The sequence below is a fragment of the Diadema antillarum genome, unplaced genomic scaffold (assembly GCF_040938485.1).
Source record: "Diadema antillarum isolate AM-2024a unplaced genomic scaffold, OU_Dant_1.0 seq00000692_RagTag, whole genome shotgun sequence".
In the NCBI taxonomy this organism is placed as follows: domain Eukaryota; kingdom Metazoa; phylum Echinodermata; class Echinoidea; order Diadematoida; family Diadematidae; genus Diadema; species Diadema antillarum.
In genome coordinates this window covers 982,994-1,005,000 of record NW_027271597.1, presented here as the reverse complement: position 1 = coordinate 1,005,000, position 22,007 = coordinate 982,994, and the positions used below count along the sequence as shown (strand labels likewise).

At 37.2% G+C, this 22,007-nt stretch overlaps 1 protein-coding gene across 1 annotated transcript; it reads right to left on the bottom strand.

Annotated features, from left to right (window-relative positions):
* Positions 1–169: 169 nt before the first annotated feature.
* LOC139737387 (sodium/glucose cotransporter 4-like) lies at positions 170–21,850 on the bottom strand. Its single transcript, XM_071648064.1, has 14 exons — positions 21,343–21,850; positions 15,539–15,610; positions 14,990–15,094; positions 13,565–13,624; positions 12,782–12,886; positions 11,981–12,167; positions 10,593–10,804; positions 9,598–9,733; positions 7,847–7,954; positions 6,735–6,885; positions 6,222–6,390; positions 3,992–4,207; positions 2,479–2,605; positions 170–2,151 (listed from the first exon to the last, which is right to left on the bottom strand). The coding sequence occupies exons 1-14, from the start codon at positions 21,424–21,426 to the stop codon at positions 1,934–1,936; spliced, it is 1,950 nt and encodes a 649-aa protein (XP_071504165.1). The 5' UTR covers positions 21,427–21,850; the 3' UTR covers positions 170–1,933.
* Between the last annotated feature and the right edge of the window lie 157 nt (positions 21,851–22,007).

Genomic DNA, 22,007 nt, shown 5'->3' with positions numbered 1-22,007 from the left:
TCGTGGCGTCTCTGCAGAACAACCAGAATCCCACAAAATTCAATTTTCTTATGAGACATATACATTCTTTCTACTTGTTATTGACATCAATATTAAGGGTAATTTCATTCCCCGTGCTCTGTATAATATGTGCATGAAAGGGGTCATTCAAGTGCTCTTTCATTAAGTTAGAAAAGAGAATAGGAACTGTTAAAGTCTTTTGCACAATCGCGTCAGCAAATGTAGGTTATAACAAAGGAAATCATAAAGCAGCAAATTCTCTAAACCTCAACTGATGCCGACGCAGGCGATCACTTTGACGGTAAGCATGCGAGTTTGCATGGTGCAAGAGCTGATGAATAGTAGTGGAAATCAAGCCATTGTTTGCGAATTATTATAAGCTGCTACTATAGCTGACTCTTCAGTGAGTGAGCTACTAGTATGAACTGTTGTAAATCTTTAAGAGCTTCCTTCCACAAACTCATTAGTGAATGAACAATCTAAATCACATGAAGTGAATTTTTTGCTTCCGTAAATTTTGATTAAATTATCCATAATCAAGATTCAGCATTTTAAATTCATAACCCTTCAAGATATTATGTAACCTTCCCACCCTACCATATGCCTATCACAAAATACACGTATACACCCACCAACACACACATCCATGGGTCCACACACACACACACACACACACACACACACACACACACACACACGAAACACAATCCTCGTATAAGCGCATTACTATGCGAACGCAGCTACTTTCATGCATACTGTTATAACATTATCAAACAACGCACAATACTTTGAAAAGACATGAAATATGCTAACTATATTTGCGCAACCTTTTTCATCAAATTACTGTTATATTACAAACTGAAAATAATTATGGAAATCAGCATTACTTGTTCATATCAAATCAAATATATCAAAGTATTAAATCATTCTAAGATATACGAAAGACCATGGATTCGTTTGAAATACAGATGTATAGAAATTAGTGCGGTATAAAATGTTCACCTTTGTCATTGTTTGGCATTGACATATTTTTTGCCAAGTATTTTATACAAACTTATCTACATTACACACTTTCAAACCAAAATCTTTCAGCTATGATGTAGCGCAAGTTCTCTTTCTGTTTTTTTTTATTAGGTGAAGGAGTACCGAAATATCTGTTTGTTTGAGTTTTTTTATAGATATGATGGCATATTTTATAAGACTACACAAATTATCACCTTTTTGGTCATAAAGTGTTGCGTTATTTAGGCCTATGTGTACAGCTGTCATGTTTTAAAGGTTTTCACGGTCGTCTGTAAACAAAGAGAAAAATACATGTGAAAGGTAAGGGGAACAAATGCTACAGACGTTGTGTATCAGACATGTTACCGTTGTGGCACAAGAATACTCCAAACTCCAGTGGCGGATCCAGAGGGGGGCACACCGGGCGCGCGACCCCTCTTTATTTTTATTTTTAGTTAAAACAAAAGAAATAAAAAGAAAAAATGGGGGGAGGCTGAGTGCGCCCCCTTTAATTTTGTAAAGGCGTCTGCCCTTTACGGAATTCCTAGATCCACCCCTGAAACCCATATCTACTTTTACAGTGACTGACATTCATCAAGTACTAAACACTAAGATGCCTGATAGTCTGTATTGTCTTTTATGCTAAAGTGGACCAACAAAACACAAACATTACAGAACGCTTTCACTCACTTTTCTTTGTGTCATCATGCTTTCCCTTCCCTCCATTATTCCCTTCCTACTTTTTCTTCTTTTTCTTTGTCTGATATCTCTCGCTCACACACATAGGTAGGCCTACGATCACAAACCAACAAATCATCATCATTAACATCATCATCCTCATCATCATCACACTGACACACCGAGTCCATGCCGAGATTCCCACTGTAGAATCACATGATAATCGTACTCGTGTTTGTGCTTCTTTGTTCCTCTAAGCGAACAAGGCGACCACTACGGCGCCGAACCCCATACATATGAAGAGGTTGACCAGCACCACGCGGCTCCAAAAGGGGGGCTCGTCCAGAGAGGTTAACCTCATCATCCGCTCTTCTTCTTCTTCCGCGGTTAACTGGGCCTCTGGAGGAGCATCAGTGATTCCACACACCAGGTTCCAGGCTCGGCGAACAACTGACGGGTTGCTTTCTCGCTCTGCACAGGTAAAAACAGAATGACCCAACGATGAAAACGAAGTAGTAAAGTTGACTTCAATGTCAGAACGTGGTATAACCAGTTACTCATCTGAAAGTTATCTATTGGTAAACTGCCTAAACGACAGGCATCATCTTTGTTTATTTCTTCCCTTTCTTGTTCCTTTTCTACTCAAAACTAACAACACATTTTTACTTCAATTCATTGTGAATTGTAAAACACAAAACAATAATGAAATACGAAGCTGTTCTTAGTCTACAGGTACAAAAGTAGGATGATAGATGATTCAGATCAGGAATAGAAAAAAAAAAGTTTCCATTTTCTTACTATTATAATCTCTAAGCTCTTTCTCCTTCTTGAGTATTTGTTGCTTCTCCTCCTTCTCTTTTTCCTCCAGAGACATGGGTACCCGTGGAACCTTGCTGTACCTAGTCCAGTAGGTCAGCCGGACCAACTACATACAAAAGGAACATGGGTGCTGATAAGATGATGATGAAATGATTATGATATAACAATAACAAATGTCACAATAATTACAAACATATGCGCAAACGCATGCATTTTTACTATGCATATATAAACGTGACTGAAGGACGATTTAAGTTGAATCCGTTATAAATTCTTTAAATTGTTTGATCTGCGAAAATTTGAAAATAGAAATGATAAGTACAGGAAATAAAGATTAGTAAACATTAATCTTTAAAAAATTCAATGTGTAGTGTAAATTTTTTGGGTGTTATGTTGGATGATAAACTGTCTTGGAATAGTCATGTTAATATGCTCTGCAACACACTGTCGAGAAATATTGGTATATTGCGAAAACTGAAATTTTTACCTAAGCATGTGTTGAAATTGTTATATCATTCTTTCATTTCATCTCATTTGAGTTATTGTACTCTCGTCTTGAGCCATTCAACTAAAAAAAAAATGTGAAACGTATTCATTTGTTGCAAAAGAAAGCTATTCCTATTATAACTCACTCACATTATTTGTCACAAACTTCTGCATTATTCCAAAAAATGAATATATTACCAATTCAAGATATAATCTGCTTCCAAACAGGAATTTTTATGCAACAGTATTTATTTGGTGCATTACCAGCCCCCTTACAACTATGTTTTCATCTCAACAGCAGTATTCATTCTTATAATACAAGAAACCAACAAAATTTTCATCCTCCCCTCTACCGAACCGAATTAGCCAAGTCAACAATTTTTTATCAAGGTCCCATTTTGTGGAACACTTTACCAAAGGAACTGAAAAACTGCAAATCATTACAGCAGTTCAGTAACAATTTTAGACGCACTTTCCGTATGTAATAGCAACATGGTTTTGTATATTCTGCCAGTATTTTACTCTTTTCTTTTTTCCTTCTTCATCCTGCTTTGATTGTGTACCATTTGTGTTCTATATATTTTGTACCTATATATTGTAAGTTGAGGAAGTCTTGCATTTACTTTGGGGCCTATTCCCAACAATCCTGAAAGGCTTTAATTGGTCCCCCACAATGAATATGTTTATACTATGACTTGAAATGTAATGATTGTTGTTTTTAATGTGGAAATAAATGAAATGAAAATGAAATGAAATAGGACATCTCAAACAGCACTCGTCATGTATTTTCTAGCACGGACCTAAAAACCAGACCTTGATATTTGCAGAAAAAAATAAATAAAAAATAGAAATGAAACAAAAATAAAAATGATAATAATGATAACAATAATGAAAATACAATAATTATAATGATGATGATAACAATGATGATGATAATAATAATAATAATAATGATAATAATAATAATAATAATAATGATAACAATAATGATGAAAGATAGTCTTACCTTGGAAGGAGGGATGGGCTTCGTCAAGAGACTAACCACCACTACGCATAACACAGTGGCGAAATAGAGGAAAATGGCAAAATGGAGGTAGTGAAAATTCTTGATCATGGGAGGCCGCGTGTCGGGAGACCCACAAGCTGGTCCAGAGTAGATGTAGTCCAGGACCATTCGAGTAAGACCAGTCACCTCTCCAAATACCAGACCCCAAAACGCGCCCTGTTTGCATTTTTGAGAATAGAGCAACAGTGTAAAAAACTTGAATTCATCCAGTTGGATACACAGGGAGAGACAGAGAGAGCCCATTAAAATAAATCAGTTTTGTCACACATTTTGCCGCGGTCACACTGGCAGTAGATCGCGAAGTTTAACCCTCTGGGGGGAGGGGTCCCCCCCCCCCCCCTCGACATTTTTCACGATAAATCTGTAACGTAAAAATCTCGCGCCGCGACGTTTAATGACTTTTTTTCTTTTAAGTCTTGCGCCGCTTTTGAGACCTAATTAGCGACGCCCGGGTACGCGGTTCTGAAGTTACGCAATATTTTGTAAGTGCATGTCAGACCCGAAATTGCTCAAAAACGTGATTTCATGTACATATTCAATGCAAACTCTGTTTCCTACCAAAATTCATAAATTTACCATTATTTTTACTTTTACTGATGAAAATCAATTAATTTCATGTTGCTTGTGATCGGAATAGTGTCGCCGATGATTTCCATCGAATAAAAAAAAACAATAAAAAAACAAAAAGTCGAAAACAATGAAATACATAAAAACCTTTAAAAACAATAAGATATATTCTAAAAATTTGATACAGTCATTTTGTTTTTATGTGCATTCAATAAGAATCCCAAAAAGAGTACCTAGACCAAAAATTAGCAGTTTTGGACCTTTAATTACAGATTTACAGCCGGGTTTTTTTTTTTTCTTATTTCATGCATAAATTAGCATAATTAAATTATTAAAAGTAAATGTGAATAATTGTGAAATAATTACCTATTCAGTTTTGTGGATTACAGTACCTTGTGGGTGACGCGCGTGCCAATTTTCCTTGCGATCACGCAGTCAACGGCCAAGATCTTGGGGGGGGGGAGGGGCAACGAGCCCCCCAGTCCTATATACGAGGCACCAAAATAGCCCAGTCTTTTTAGGGATAAGATCGCGATCCTTAAGATAACGATTTCTTGCCAGTGTGACCGTGACTATAGTAAACTTCCCGCGAAACTTCTCGCAAAACTTCTCTCTCGAACTAGGGATAGTTCACCCACCTCCGCCAAACTTCTCGATCCAAAGAAATCTGGCTGTCAGAGTGAAGGGAGGACAAAAGATCGTGAAGACTTCGCGATCGTAAACTTTGCGATCTTTTGCTAGTGTGACCGCGCGGATTTTGAATGAAGTTTTCGTGCAGAATCTGTTTATATGATACTAGTATATTATTTGATATCATGTATTAAATCCATTGGCAGTGATACGGTTGATCGTGAGGGGGGAAAAACCTTCAATTCGACTCTTGTACATTGACGTCATTACACACTACCAATTTATTTTTTTCCAGTCCACTCTCTCTTATATTGCTGTATATATAACCGACGAATATGTACACGTATACTCAATGGTGAGAACTTGGATTTTCCCCCTCGTATACCAGCCCTTTTGAGAAATAAAATGATTTGCAATACACGTTAGAAAGTTTGTGATGGCGACAGACATAGAAACTCATTCATTTAAGTAGACGCGAATGAAATGTTTTATTGTGACGATGGGTAGGTCTGCCTCAGTCCCTTGGCGATCATATATTTCAAAATGGCAGAAATGAGACGGAGTTCCTTTCGTTGAAGAAATATATATATATATATATATATATATATATATATATATATATCTTTGTTTTTGAAAGCAATGGTGTTTACGAGGAAGATCAATTCCTGTTCAACATTCTTGACTCTGCTCTGAGGATATAGGATTCCATACAAAAGGGGCGCAGTGAATTCGAGCTTCAATCATGGCGCTCCTTTCCATTATTCAGCTACAGATGTCTACAATCAATTCATCAAAATGGTTTGTAAACTAAAGTTAGGCCAAGGAACTATTGCATGAAGAGATGCAATCAAACATATAAATCAGAAAATCAAACATAAGTTAGATGTCAGCCAATTACAATCGAGTAATCAGAGACTTTCAAGTTTGATTTTCTAATTTTCTGAACTTCATTGTATCAGGGCCGAGATCTCACCTGCTCATTGGTGCGGGTCCAGAATATCCCTGCCGAGTAGATGGCGAAGATTGGGGGAGAGAGGTATGACGTCATAGATTGGATGTAGACGAAAAGTTCTCCCGAACCGAAGGCTTCAATGAGAGGCAGCCAGAGTACGCTGACTGCAGCCAGCACTAGTGTACACAATCTGAGAGAACAGAAATCGGAGTAAGCGAAATCGGCAGAGAGGGAGAGAGGGCACATGAATATATTGATAATTATGTTTCATAAATATATGAAGTGAACAATAACATACATTTATATTCAGGAAAAAATCAGACATAAATGAATATTTGAATTGATTTTGTAGTTGATTTATTTAAAACGCAAAGCCGAATCCATGAAGTCACTAGAACTTTTGTAAATGTTTCCAAGAACGCATGTGAAAACATACATTCTGTGATTATCTGACATGGTTAATGTGACGGGAAAGATAGTGAGTCGCAGGCTGGGTTCGACCTCGTGCACGACCGGGTGCACGAAGGGACTTACCTGCCAACCACGAGGAGCTCGAGCTCGGTGGAGAAGGGTCGAATCTTGGCCCAGATGTCGATGGTGAAGAGGGTGCTGAGGCTGTTGAAGATGGAGGTCAATGAACTCATCAGCGCAGCCAACATGGCTGCCAACATCATGCCCTTTAAGCCTGTGTGGAGGAAGGAATGAATGGTTACACATTCTCATGCTCAGCCAAAGCCATTGGGAGTGGAGGATCAGGGTTCCTCCCCTTGAAAGCAAACTTATCGTATTACTAGCAGTAATAACTCTTCAGCACACACACACACATACACACACGCACACACTCACATACTCTTATACACATTTTACCGAATACACAAAACTATAACTCGCTGCAGTTAGCACATGATTGTTATTCCCCTCTCAACTCGTAAACATTATGGTCATGCTTCATATTAGCTCATTAGCGTATAGGGATAGACGCATGATGTAATCGCCACAACTCTCAGAAATGTTATTTTCAGAATGTTTGGCTATGGACCTTTGCAGAATTCCTATATACCTCAGACAGCTATGATGCGGAATGTCAATGAAGTCTTGGAGCCGAAAAATCGTAACATTACTATTTTCTACAGTTATTATAATAATGATAATAATAATAATAATGATAATAACAATAATGATAATAATAATAATAACAATAATAATAATGATAATAATAATAATTATTATATTATTATCATCATCATTATTATTATTGTTGTTATTATTATTGTTATTATTTATTATTATTATTTATTAGGCTTTCAGTCACAAATATCAATATTACATTATTCAAAATCAAAACACACAATGGAGAGTTATGGGTGCACCAGGTTGGGCAGCCCGGGTCTGGAAAGAGCCAACTAAATGACTTGGGCCCTCAGGCCATCCTCCCCAACCCACCTGGTGCACCCAAATTAGCACCGATACATTAATATCACAGATTACAATATAAAAAAAGATACAAATTTCATTTTATTGTGCGCGTTCTCTTATTTTATGTGAGCAACATATATTATATGACGCCAAACATAGATGTTAGTGAAGAAATGAAAGAGTCTTAGGCCCACAGTGTATCTTTGAACAGTTGCAAGCCTGATGCCTACCTGTTGGCATGAGCTCGAGAACGAGAAGTGGATAGGCGATGTTTGAACACCCGTTGGGATTCTCGCATACTTCTACGCAGGCGGTCGCATTCTGACAAGCTACTTCGTCTGGCGTCAGAGGAAACATCAAAATAGGCACATTACTTCATTTCATCATTGTAATAAGCAAATGGTGTGGTGTGATGTGAGATGACATGTGTGATGTGAAGTGATGCGACGCGATGCAATGCGGTGTGGTGTGATGTGATGTGATGTGATGTGATAGTGATGTGATGAGATGAGATGAGATGAGATGTGATGTGATGTGATGTGATGTGATGTGATGTGATGTGATGTGATGTGATGTGATGTGATGTGATAGTGATGTGATGTGATGTGATGTGATGTGATGTGATGTGATGTGATGTGATGTGATGTGATGTGATTGTGATGTGATGAGATGAGATGAGATGAGATGAGATGTGATGTGATGTGATGTGATGTGATAGTGATGTGATGTGATGTGATGTGATGTGATGTGATGTGATGAGATGTGATGAGATGAAATGAGATGAGATGAGATGAGATGAGATGAGATGTGATGTGATGAGATGTGATGTGATGTGATGTAATATGATGTGATGTGATGTGATGTGATTGTGATGTGATGAGATGAGATGAGATGAGATGAGATGTGATGTGATGTGATGTGATGTGATGTGATGTGATGTGATGTGATTGTGATGTGATGAGATGAGATGAGATGAGATGTGATGTGATGTGATGTGATGTGATAGTGATGTGATGTGATGTGATGTGATGTGATGTGATGAGATGTGATGAGATGAAATGAGATGAGATGAGATGAGATGAGATGAGATGAGATGTGATGTGATGTGATGTGATGTGATGTGATGTGATGTGATGTAATGTGATGTGATGTGATGTGATGTGATGAGATGTGATGAGATGAGATGAGATGAGATGAGATGAGATGAGATGAGATGAGATGTGATGTGATGTGATGTGATGTGATGTGATGAGATGTGATGTGATGTGACGTGACGTGACGTGACGTGACGTGACGTGACGTGATGGTATTGTAATATGATGTGATGTGATGTGATGAGATGAGATGAGATGAGATGAGATGAGATGAGATGAGATGAGATGAGATGTGATGAGATGTGATGTGATGTGACGTGACGTGACGTCATGTCATGTCATGTCATGTCATGTCATGTCATGTCATTTCATGTCATGTGGTGTCATGTGTTTTGCCACACTGTGATGCCACATGCAAAATATAAAAGATAGAAAACACCTCGAACAGAATAGAATATATATATTGACTATACACGTATATACGATAAGATTTTTCTTTCCAAAAAAAAAAAAAACAAACTTTTATGTGCTTGAGTGTTTTGCAATTCATTTGAATATTATACAAACATTTTTATACATTTAAAAAATTTAATACAACATTTTACAAAATGTTGTTATAAGTTTTATAACATATGAACAATGACAAGTAGATGGTAACCGTTTCAGCGACACATATTGCGTGGGCTTTTTCGTGGACTATAGGACTCATGGGTGTCGGACTCGTGACGTGCACCCGTAATAGATATCCGACAATGCTGGGGTGGACAGCAGAGACTTTTGGGAATGCACCACTGACATTAACAGCCTACTCTGTATGGGTAAATAACACCTTATCCAATATACGTATTTGTAATCATCATCATTATTAAAAAGAACGTCATAGTTACTTGGAAAGAGAGCCCTGCTGATCATGCCGGGATAAATCATGAGGATCATGGGGAGCACCTTGAGGTAGGCTGCCAGGATGGCCCCGGCCTTGGTGTGAGTCAGGTTCTTGGCCGACAGCGAACGTTGGACCAGGACCTATATGGTTCAATTCAATTCAACTCAATCCTATTCAATATTCACTGATTTTGTAAAAGCAATGAGGTCAAGATTTCATGACGGTACAAAGATCAAATGACGAGCAAACCATGAAAAAGCCGGTGTGGTTTGATTTTTGTGATTTCCCTTACAAACATAAATGATAATTATAATCATGATGGGGAACATTAGGACCAGAACGCAAGTACATAACGGATCGATTGGCTTATCGGTGATACATAATGAACTATATAGTGAACATAGTGAACTATAATTATTGTGAACGGTAAAGATTTTGATGAGAAGAATAACCTATGACTCATACTGCAATCGATAATGAAATTGACGATATTATTGCAAGGGAATATATAGATATATGCATGTATTATATATATATGCGATCGATGATTACTTAACGAACATATTATTGCAATGGAATATAGAAATATATGTGTATATTATATATATATATATATATATATATATATATATATATATATATGTATTATACACTATATATTACAATCTACCTCAGATAGCTGAATGTGTAAATGAGTGTGTGTTGGGGGGGGGGGGGGGAATTGTGCCCGAGAGTGTCAAACACTACACTCTTGACATTGGGGGCAGAGTTGCATAACTGACATCTGTCACAATGCAAAACAAACGGGTTTACTAACAGAATATTTTCAAATTTCACGAGAACCTGAAAACCAAAGTTTGACCTGCTCGTTTCATCCGAATGGTCTCTTGAATTATATAATCTTCATCGCTGCTTTTTATGTTGCTTAGAGATGCGGCTTGGCTGATCTACATGAAGTAGTACATTCAGATGAAACGCATTACAGGGAATGTTTCAAACCTGGTTCGTGCAAAAATAGTGTATGGAGAGGAGAAAGATTCCGAAGACGACTCCGGGCCAGGGTAGGTCTCCGTCATCAGCAGGCCTAAAGATGTGCCAGGCCGTCTCGCTGGGAATACCGCAGGTGGTGTTAGGGTTGAGCTGAGTGGACTCGGGTATGGCAGTCATGTACGCCAGGCGCAGCCCCTCAAAGCCACCGACCTCGATGATAGCTGTGACGTAGTGAAAGGGACACAGTAAGGACATTCTTCTTCACCTCAGCTCAAAATGTACTTAGGGCCTATGTGTGTGTGTGTGTATTTGTTTGTGCACTTCACTGAGTGTATATACGTTTTATTCCTCTGATCATGGACGTGCTAGGCAATATGCTCGCCTAATTGGGTTTCACAGTTCGTTATAGGAAGGTTCATTAATCCAAAAATGATAAGGTGCGCTATTCCGAAGGTTCATTCATGCGAAAATAATATAAGAATCGTTATTTCGAAGGTTCGTTCACTGTAAAAACATCGGTGTTAGATTTAACACCACGGGTGTTAAATCTAACACCGATCAAACTTCAATAAAGGACCACACCCACAGGTGTTAAAAATGCACTGTGATGGTGTTGAAAAGTGTTCACCTGACACTTCGTGGTGTTAATTTGACACTGTACCTGGTGTTATTTTGACACTGTACTGGTGTTAATTCAAAAATGACACCACATGGTGTTGACTTGATATTTGTTGGTGTTAATATCAATGGTTTAACACCCGTCCAGCTTCAATAAGAGACCACACCAGCTGGTGTTACTTTGGTGTAAATTTATTTTCACATTTTTTCAAAAATCTAGTATTTTAATGTAAAATTCTTGATCGTCTTGTTTAAATTAAAAATCAACAAGAAGTGCAGTTACTAAGAAACTCTTCAAAAAACAGTTTAAAATTTGGAAATGACACCCGGAGGTGTTAATTTAACACCATAAATGAGCACCGAAAATTTAACACCAGCTCGGTGTTCACTATTTAACACCGGACTTTTTGCAGTGTTGCTGTTATTATTTGCTTCCTGTGTATCATTCAAATGCATGTCTAACTTCACACATTACTTTGTATATTCTGTTGAAAGAAAAAAAAAAGGTGAAATAAACTTTGAATTTCAGTTGGAATTGAATTGATGTAATCGTAAAAGCTCCATTACACTCGTACCATAACGAGCATAACTTTGTCATGTTTGTTTGGTGTTTTTTTTTTTCATTTTCTGTATTTGTTCAAGACTATTTGGCTTGGTAGCCCATATTCAGATGCATTATCATAGTGCTACTGGTCTTCACGGGGACCAAATTGTATGTATTGTGCGTATAATAATAATGATGGATGCCATTGTGAGAACGAAGAATCACAAAGCATTACCTATGATGAAAAGTATGATCCCGCCAATGACCATAATCATGGACTGGAGCGCGTCGGTGTAGATGACCGCAGTCAATCCTCCGGCCACCGTGTAGACTGCGGTCATAACCAGGATGAGCACGATCGCCAGGTAGAGATTCCAGCCCAGGGTCTGCTGAATTATGACGGTACCTGCATACATCTCGGCCTGTTTGCGAAGAGAAAATTTTGTCTCTTCTTATTTCGTTCGATCTAAACTTGGCTAAATTCGGTTGAGTTGGGTTAAAATGAATTGAATGACATAAAGGTGAAGTAAATTGAGTTTAGCTGATTGAAGTGTATAGACTTGTTGCGGCGTGACTGTTATATGGATTCGATTAAACGCACATCTCTACACCACGTCAGTCGCACAAAATATAAGCAAACCAAGGATTTGGGCAACGCCCGGGGGGGGGGGGGGGGGGGGGGGGATCCCGTCCTAAAATGTATACATCGTGTAACAAAGGTGAAATAGGATTGTCCAATGTTGTTTCTGCATTTAAAAAAAAACCACACACTCACAAATTGATTCAGGTTGTTTTCTTTATTCACCAGGTCTGACAAAAAAAAAAGCGCAGTACCAGCATCAGTGCAAGACTACAAACAAAGCATAAGGTCATTTCACTATAACTGCTGAAAGCAATATTCATAACAATTATTTAGCTCATATTCAGTGACAGCTAGCGAGCATGAAATATACCGGTTTATTACAACAATGCTATCGTCGATGAGGTTTATGATGATTAAATTGATAGCGATTACAGGCATTGCCGAGCATCGTACCGAGAGGTTGGTGAGAACGATGAAGATGATGGAGACGATGGCAAGGAACAGTCGAAGTCGTTGACCACCGAAACGAACCTGAAGGTATTCCGGCACCGTTGTCACCTAGTACAAGGGGTTAATAAATCACATATTGAAGCTATATTGCCTAATTGAACTCGTTCAGATAAGATCACACTCATTCACTAAGAAAAGTATGAATATTGATGATTTTATAATTGCTCTGACAAAACCAATTTCTTTTAAGTGAACTTATTGCAATTCATTATACATCTATCGGCTATAACGCAACTTTAGCTATCAATAGAATTGTAATACATGTAATTACAATTATCATAGTAAGAACACGCTAATTGTGTTTGCATGGTCTGTTCTTGGTAGCATCTTCGTTGTATATGGCATTCTGTTGTTTCATACTACTGTTCTCTGTGATGCCTTTCATTGCTGTAGTTCGGAAATTGATATAAGCTAGAACAGCCACAGGCCTAGAAAGGAATGTTTTGTATGATGGATATACCGCTGTTTATAATGTCATACATCTATACGAGGCACATTATACTGGTATGACATCTTTGTCTCCATTTAACAAAAGTAACTTTAGACATTTTAGATTTGTTAGAAACTTCTGCCCATCTAGTCACAATATTACCATACTGTATCACAATGAAATCTGATAAAGCCGATCTATTCTTATTGGTTGCCGTTGGAACTACTGTGTATGACGAACTATGGCCGGTTATACGAACGCTGTTTCTATTAGCATCAAATCCTCTTCTCACTCACCCCAGAGGAGATGTAGATCGGGGTGAAAATAAACCCGAGGATGAGCAGCGAAAACAGGCCCTGGGCAATATTAGAGAAGGAAAATGAAGAAGAGAGTTACGGCAATCTATTTTCTTATAATGGTGAGTCATAATTTCGACAAAATTAGATACATACATTGAAAGCAAGAGATTATTTAGCAGAGGAGTGAAGATAATATGGGGTATGAGTTCTCTTCAATTTTTCTTCCTCTGTAACAAATGAAATTTGCAAGATCGCAATTGCTGATCTACAATTTAATAAATATGTCGGGGAAAAAGGAACCAGCGGGAATTTAGCCTGTCATCTACTGCTTTCCGGGCAGCGACACTATTACAATATACCACCAGGCTATCCCTGGTTGCCGGCAGTGACACGATGACCTTGGAAAAAAAAAATACCCAAACTCCGAAACTCCGTCATCGTTGTGTTAAGTAGTCCGAGGTGGAATAGGCATATAAATGAATTTATACAAATTTCATTTGTACAGAGTGAGACAAATTGAAAAATGAACTTATACCCCAAAGTAGACATTCCCCGACCATATTCATCTCTCCTCCGTGATTAAAAAAGATTTTAAAAAATGAAAACGAACAAGTGAAGTTACTAAATGTATCGCCAGTACACAGAACGTTGGCAGGTGTGAGAACATTGGTATTATCCAATAATTCTTAATGTAACACGTTCATCAACCTATTAACAACCTCTTGAATATTTCTTTTAGTGCTCGTTCTTGCTTGCATTATTATGTATGACTGGTCTTATTAGTTTCTTCACTTTACACTTTTGAAATCGATTCGGCACCTATAGTTTAGGCATGTTTGCTCAAGGTTATACCGCACAGTTCATTGAAGAGGAAATCCACCCCAAAAATAAATAAACGTCAAAAGAAAGAGAAAATATTCCTAACGTAATGATACAAAAACGACAAAAATTGGATAAGAAATAAGGCAGATATGACATTTACACAAATTACACATTTTTACGGAAAACATTTCTTTACCAGTCCTTATGAATATTCAAATCAGCAAGTTGACGATGTCATGTTCTCACAATTTCTTATTCATTTCATGTACAGAAATGACAAAAATCTCAGATTTCAGTTGTATCGATATAAAACTTGTCATTTTTGTATCATTCTGTATAGAATATTTTTCTCTTTCTTTTGAGATTTACTTATTTGTTTTTTATTTAGATGTCTTGAGATTTAGAGTTGATCTTGAATTAGTGATAAGCATACGCTAATTTTGGTGGGGGTTTTTTTCAATACAAGCGTAATAATCTCAGTGCATTTTTCACTTGACTTGAGCGTTTATCGATAGATAGGAAGATAGAACTCTGAACATAGAGAGAGAGAGAGAGAGAGAGAGAGAGAGAGAGAGAGAGATGATAATTGATATGTCTCACATGGAACTCGTACGACACCACGGCGTATCCCGACACCGCTGCAGTCCCGCCAAGACCGATGAAAGACCCGCTCCCGATATTACTCACGTAGAGAGACAAACCCACCTGGTGAAAAATACAGGTTTTGTGTTGTTGTTGTTATATTGCAGATATGGTGTAGTTACCGTGATATGCATTTCATACATTTCACATCAAAGAATTGATATGAATATTAAAGGATTGATTTTCGGCCTTTTCTGCATTATAACTCCATAGGCTCTCAAGCTCTGGATAGGCAGTTTATGATTAAGAAAGGCATGCTGTATAATGTAGTAAACAGAATAGTCAATTCATTCATTGTGTTTCGTACACTTTGTGTGTAACATTGATAATTTCAATAGTTATTGGATTTAGACAATTAGCAAGTCTTATTATGTGTGTGTATATGTGTTTGTTTTTGTTTGTTTGTTTCTGTATATTTTATATATATGTATATATATATATATATATATATATATATATATATATATATATATAATGTGTGTGTGTGTGTGTGTGTTTTCTACTCACCAACCACCACGCCATGTCTCTCCCAGCTAAGAAGTATCCGCTGGTCGTACTCCTGTTCGACCTCCATGCCGACTGCAAGGAGAATGATATAGGTAAACCTCAAGGTAATATTGTCTGATCTACCTGCAACAGTGCAGGAATGACTTCAGGATATATTATCACATCATTATCATCATCATCATTATTATAATGATAGAAATAATAGTAATGATAATACAACCTGTAATAATAATAACGATAATGATTATAATAAAGAACAATAATGATAATGATGATGAAAATGATAATAATAACAATAACAATAATGATAACGATTATAATAAAGACAATAATAATGATAATGATAATAATAATCATGTAACTACGCATGCTCTGGGGAGACAACCGGTATATTATAGAATACAAAACACTTCTGCTCACATACAAAGCACTCACTGGTGAAGTTCCATCCTACATTTTTTCTGACCTCGTCCACGTCTACACACCTCCTCGTGCTCTCCGATCACAACACCAACTACTTCTTCAAGTCCCCCGCTGCAACACTCAATACTATGGCTTAAGTTCCTTTTCTGTCATGGCACCCACCCTGTGGAACACCTTACCCAACTCTGTTCGCACCGCACAAACACAAGAGACTTTCGAAACTAAACTGAAGACGTATTTATTTAATGAATACTTCGGTCATTCGTCGTAGTTTCTTTATTGTTGTTGTAATCAGTTGTATTGTATTACATATTATGTATTTTCTCATTGCATTGATATTATAGGAATTGATGTAAAGCGCATAGAGACTTCAGTGTAACATGCGCTATATAAGCAGAATGTATCATTATTATAATTATTATTATTATTATTATTATTATTATTATTATTATTATTATTATTATTATTATTATCATTATATCCCATTCAATCGCATGCTTTACTGCTGACATTGCTCAATCTACACAATGTTTCACTAGAGCTGGATCCATAATTATACCTATTTAATGATAACAAATGTAATTTTGTACTACCTTTTCATATTATGATGGTTATTGTATTGTATTTATTGAAATGCTTTTGTATTATTTCGATCCTTCCAAGATGAAACCCACTCCCTGAGAAACATGACTTTATATAATTATTATAATATATATTATATTATAATATACACTATAGTTTGACTTCCTTGTACATTGCACTTGAAATTATTAAAAGGGATGGACGCATTTTTGGTGGGGATGGGGTTGTAATTACAAAACTCAAAGATTGGTTATGCGGGGACGTATTATCTTATAGGACTTTTGAAAATGGGCTAAGGACACTGAATAAGGCCCTCTTGCTCAAGGTATCGCAGCCCATGATCCACGCAATGCAATGCTATAAAAGAGTGATTCAATATCAACAAGGAGCGGATTCTAGCACAGTAATGACAACTGAACTGAATCTTACAGCCAGTAGATTGCTTTCGTTGATTTCCGTTGGATTCACAAAGGATGTATCAATGTCGATATTAATCTATGAACTTGGTGAAGGGGTAACCGAAAGCGCCGAGCGTGAGTGATGTATTTAAGGAACAGTAAACAATGATGGGAACTCTATGCTTGCAATTGTACTTTGAACTACCAAACAGCGGAGAAATTACAGCAGTCTTCTGGTCTTGGTTACACCCCCTTGACGTAATTTTGCTCCTATATGCCCAGATGGAAGTCAATACACACAACCTGTGGCACTGTAAACCACACAATCTTTCTTCCTTCTATATGAAGATGGAGTGTTTATGGTATTTACCGAGGGTCCTGTTCTAAAAGCAGACAAACTGAACGACGAAATGTGCCTGTGTTGTTGCTGTTTTTTTCCTGTCCATTTTGCTCGAAAAAAAGTCCAGTTTGCTCAAAGGTTGATGCAAATAGAGTTCAAAGCGGTTGATGAAGAGAGGGGCGTAAACCTCACCTTACATCACTATATACGGCTTTTATACGCAAATGTGAAATGTTTAATGTACTGTCATCGAACACTTTATTGCGACCATGACGCTATAAAATACATTTACAAAATCAATGAGGTAGTGATGGCTTGTGATTTAGTCACTCATGCAACATTGCATATATTTTTGGGAAACTGAAATAAGTCTGTTTTCCTCCAACATGATGTTTTTATGTACTTCTTATGTTTATGTTTTGGTTCTTCAGTTTCGCTGTTTCTTCGGTCATTTGTGAAAGTTTAGCATAATCATGAATATCGGTTTAATTCTATTTTTAAAAGTGTTTTTTTTTACTGAGCGGTTAATGATAAAATAGTTTGTTAACTTTGTATGTGTGTGTTTGGGTGTGAATGTATGCTCAAAAATCTGAAGCGCTTACTTGGCTTGCTTTTTTGAAAGTGTGTTTCATTTGACGATGCTTCAATAAAGGAGAGCAAATTTCTCTAAAAAGAAATATCGAGAGTCTAGATGTAAACAAGTGATTGCTAACGCTATTCAGTATTGACATCAGCGAGAGGAAAAGAAAGAATATACTTGGATTTCCTTGTTTGCGAAGACCAATAACGAATCTCGAAAAAGAAAAAAGCGTTTTATGGTATCATCAAATTCTCTGCTCACCACTTTGATGTATGATTGCTAATGGATATTTTTATGACTATATATGAGTCAAAGATATAAACGCAAGTCTATGCATGAACTACTGAACTTGTTTTATCCAGATTGCGACGCTTATTGATATTAACACGGAAGCAAATTGTAATTGTATGAACGTTTGTGGAAAACAAGAAGTTTTGAAATGACAGCTCCGTATATTATGTACGGTTGTTGGAAGATTTGAGACCCAAGGAAAACGGGCTAATAATTTTTATCACTGGGTTGTAAAAGACTAATTACTTAATAATTATGAATCGTTGAGCGACCACTGTAGTTCAAGCCAGTTAAGACCTTAATTCAAGTTAGTGCGCTATCACATTTTCTAGTGACTAATTCCGACTTCCTGTGATTAATACATATATATATATATATATATATATATATATATATATATATACGTATATATAAGTAAAAGAATTAGTAGAAGAAGAACGCCGTAAAAAAATAAATCATAGATCTTGAAGATTTTAAAAACGGAGCAGCTCTCAAATACATACATATATATATATATATATATATATATATCTTTGATGTCACAAAATTAATTTTTACTGTTCAAAATGGCAATGTTGAACGAAACACATAATTGTTAATTAATTCTTGACGAAAAATAAAATACGATTATCAAGAGCACAAATTTCAGTTTTCATTCAGAAATTCACCTCTTCGTATAGCAAGAATATGTACGTGTATTCATTATTTTGTAATAAGAATTGAATTGGCGCCAACGAAACTGCATTTTCTGAAATGATAAATTACCATCATAGGTAATGATGTATATGGTAAATCTCTTTGTAAAGATCTATAGGAGTCGATTTCATTACATCAAGAATTTTTCTTCTCGGTACTACGAAATTGGGGTCATGGTCCCCACTCAAGCACGTGTTTAGCACGTCGAAGGTAAGTGCTTTTTTATTACATCTATACACCAGATAACAGATAGGGGGACGCTCGAGGTATGTGAATGGTTGAAACGTAACCTATGGCCAACCGAGTTCGAGGACTTGTAAAAATTATGACCACTGACATTTGTTTCTCCCTGTGAGTGTTTGTCTGTTGGTTGAGAGGGCTTCTTTCTCACTGTATCAGAAAGCTTTCATAGAGACATAAAGAGCAAATATCATATAACACGACCCATGTTGGCTGACACGTGATGTATAGTGCACACCTATTTACTACATGCGCCTATATTAAGGTCGACAAATATAGGAATCTTTGTAAATCTCCCCTCCCCCTTTTTTTTTTGTGTGTGAAAGTAACGGTAATGTCATAGAGAACCCATTAAAAGAGTTTAACATAACAGGCGACGACTTAATCGAGTTTTACCTTACAATAATAATTTTGTAAAGGCAAAATAGGTACAAATTAAAATGCACATCTATATACAAATAGGGATCAGAAATATCACATATTAGTTTGTTAAAACGACTGACTGAACTGTTCGTAATGTTCTTACTCAATCCCCGCTCAGAGCATGCGAAAATTCTTGTGGAAATCGATGTTAGCAGTGATATGGTGTGTGTACACTGTTCTCTCAGCTAGACCTTGCCATAATATTGTTATTGTCCCAGCATTGTCGGGCACCTTTCCATATACGGCCTACCCTGGACAACTCGATAGTTAAAACACATACGGTTAAACAAATTGGTGCACTGTGTCATAGTGGATAGGACTCTTGACTTCAATTGGAAGCCCCGAGTTCGAATCCCGTCAAGTGCCTATACGTCCTTGGACAAGATGTTTTAAGCCATCATGTCTCTCTCGACCCAGATGTATAAATGGGTATAACTGAAACGGTATAATGGCAGGGTCCTCCAGTAAAGCAGTGGTAACACTGCATAACGAAGATAATGATAATAACGATATCATTATTATTGTTATTATCATCATTACTACTACTACTGCTACTACTACTATTATTGTTATTGCTATTGTTATTGTTATTATTATTATAATTATTATTGTTATCATTATCCTTATTATCATTATTATCATCATCATCATTATCATTATAAGATAATACGCTCCGCGCAGGCTCGAACTAACGATCCCTTAATATTGTTAAAGGGCTTAGAGACTATTCCACCATATACCGTTATCTTCTTCTCCTTTTTCGAATTTACAACTAGAAGCATAAATGAACTAGATTCCATTAGAAACGAGCATCGAAATTTGCGGGATTTAAAGAGAACCCTATTTATAGAATGGACGCTTCGCGTTCGAAATAGTTAATAGTAACCCTTAAGGGGCAGATAGGGCAATTACTCAAAATTGATTTGAATGCTTTTCACATTCATTCTTTCGTCCGTTGATTTCAGACCAAGATCTCTTTCATTGCAGTAACAACTTCTCAAGGCCTTCTTCCTTTGAAGATCAAGCTTCGCATAAGACCCCCTTTAGGCTTATACGGACCTACCTTGAAAGTACAATGTATAGTGCGACTATTAGAGTATGATGTTCCAGAATTTTGGTTATGGTTTCAATTGTTATACGTTGGATTCATGCTTAACTCAGTTTGATATGATGGCCAATCAAATTCAGCAGACGAACATAAATTCACTACTGTGTAGCACAACGGACGTGATTTTATATCGATAAAAACATCATACGCAAATCAAGTGTTTAGGAAATACACTGTACGTAAAAACATGATAGTATAAACCACTGCGACGAGGTAAAACTTACACATGAGGCCAATACCTGAATACGAGGTAATTTTAAGAATGTTTCAGTTGGCTTCCCTAAACAACAGCTTTGTGTCTGTATTCTAAGCACACTTTGCTTTGTTCAGTCGTCACAGAGTATAACCCGCTTGTTCTGTTTCGAGATTTTATTCAATGAAACAGCCAGGGCGTGACTAGAATAGTTTCAGAGGGCCAGAAGCTGTACAGGCTCGTTCAATAGCCAAAGAGATGACCTTGGGTGCCTCCTCGGCATTGTACAGACAATATACACTGGATGATTTTAAACACGTTTGTGCCGAGTATTATTTGGGCATAGATATTTCAGTCTTTGATTAATAAGTCATGTCACAGAGGCCTCCGAACTAAGTATTCGGTGGCCGAACGAGTATTATTTGGGTATAGATATTTTAGTCTTTGATTAAAAAGTCACGTCACGGAGGCTAGCGAACTAAGTCGCAGAGAATTACATCAACGTAAAGATCATCGTACCAGATACTCACCCAAATACCAAGTGCCAGCACGACCAGGAAATGGATAACGATGACCACGTAGTCGGCGACGGCTAGATTCGCTTCCAGCGCCATCGTGATGGCGAGTTTTTAACACTCTTCGATACCTGAGTTAGCCTTCGTCTGTTCGAGCAGGGCTTGTCAATTTGATTTGGAGTCTTTGCTAGTCAGGAATTGAATTAACTGCGTCCATCAACATAACAATCACACCGTTACCGTTTCTAGACAGCGCATCGTACCTGCTCAACCATATACTTTGACATAAATGACAACTTTTAACACGCGTAACACGCAAAGATCTTTGTTCCTCTAGTCTCGCAAAAAACTTTTTTCCTCTTCTGGTTTTCACCTGCTGCGCAAACAACGACAACTGGGCGTTTCAGTCCTTCCCTACACCTCTTCCCCTCCTTCCCTTGAAGAATAAGAACTGTGACGCTCACACTCTCCGCTGATGAGGTAAATAAAGCGTATTCCCACATACAGATCTAGCGTGATGATATCTGCCTATACACAAAACCATATATCACGACTCTTATTTGACTTGCTCTATTTGAGTCGGGTCACCTCAGGGGAAAAAAACAAATCTTCGTATTCTTTCCTCTTCTGGTGCCGGTGCCATCACGCCATGATATTTGTTAACAACTTTGTAACAACCT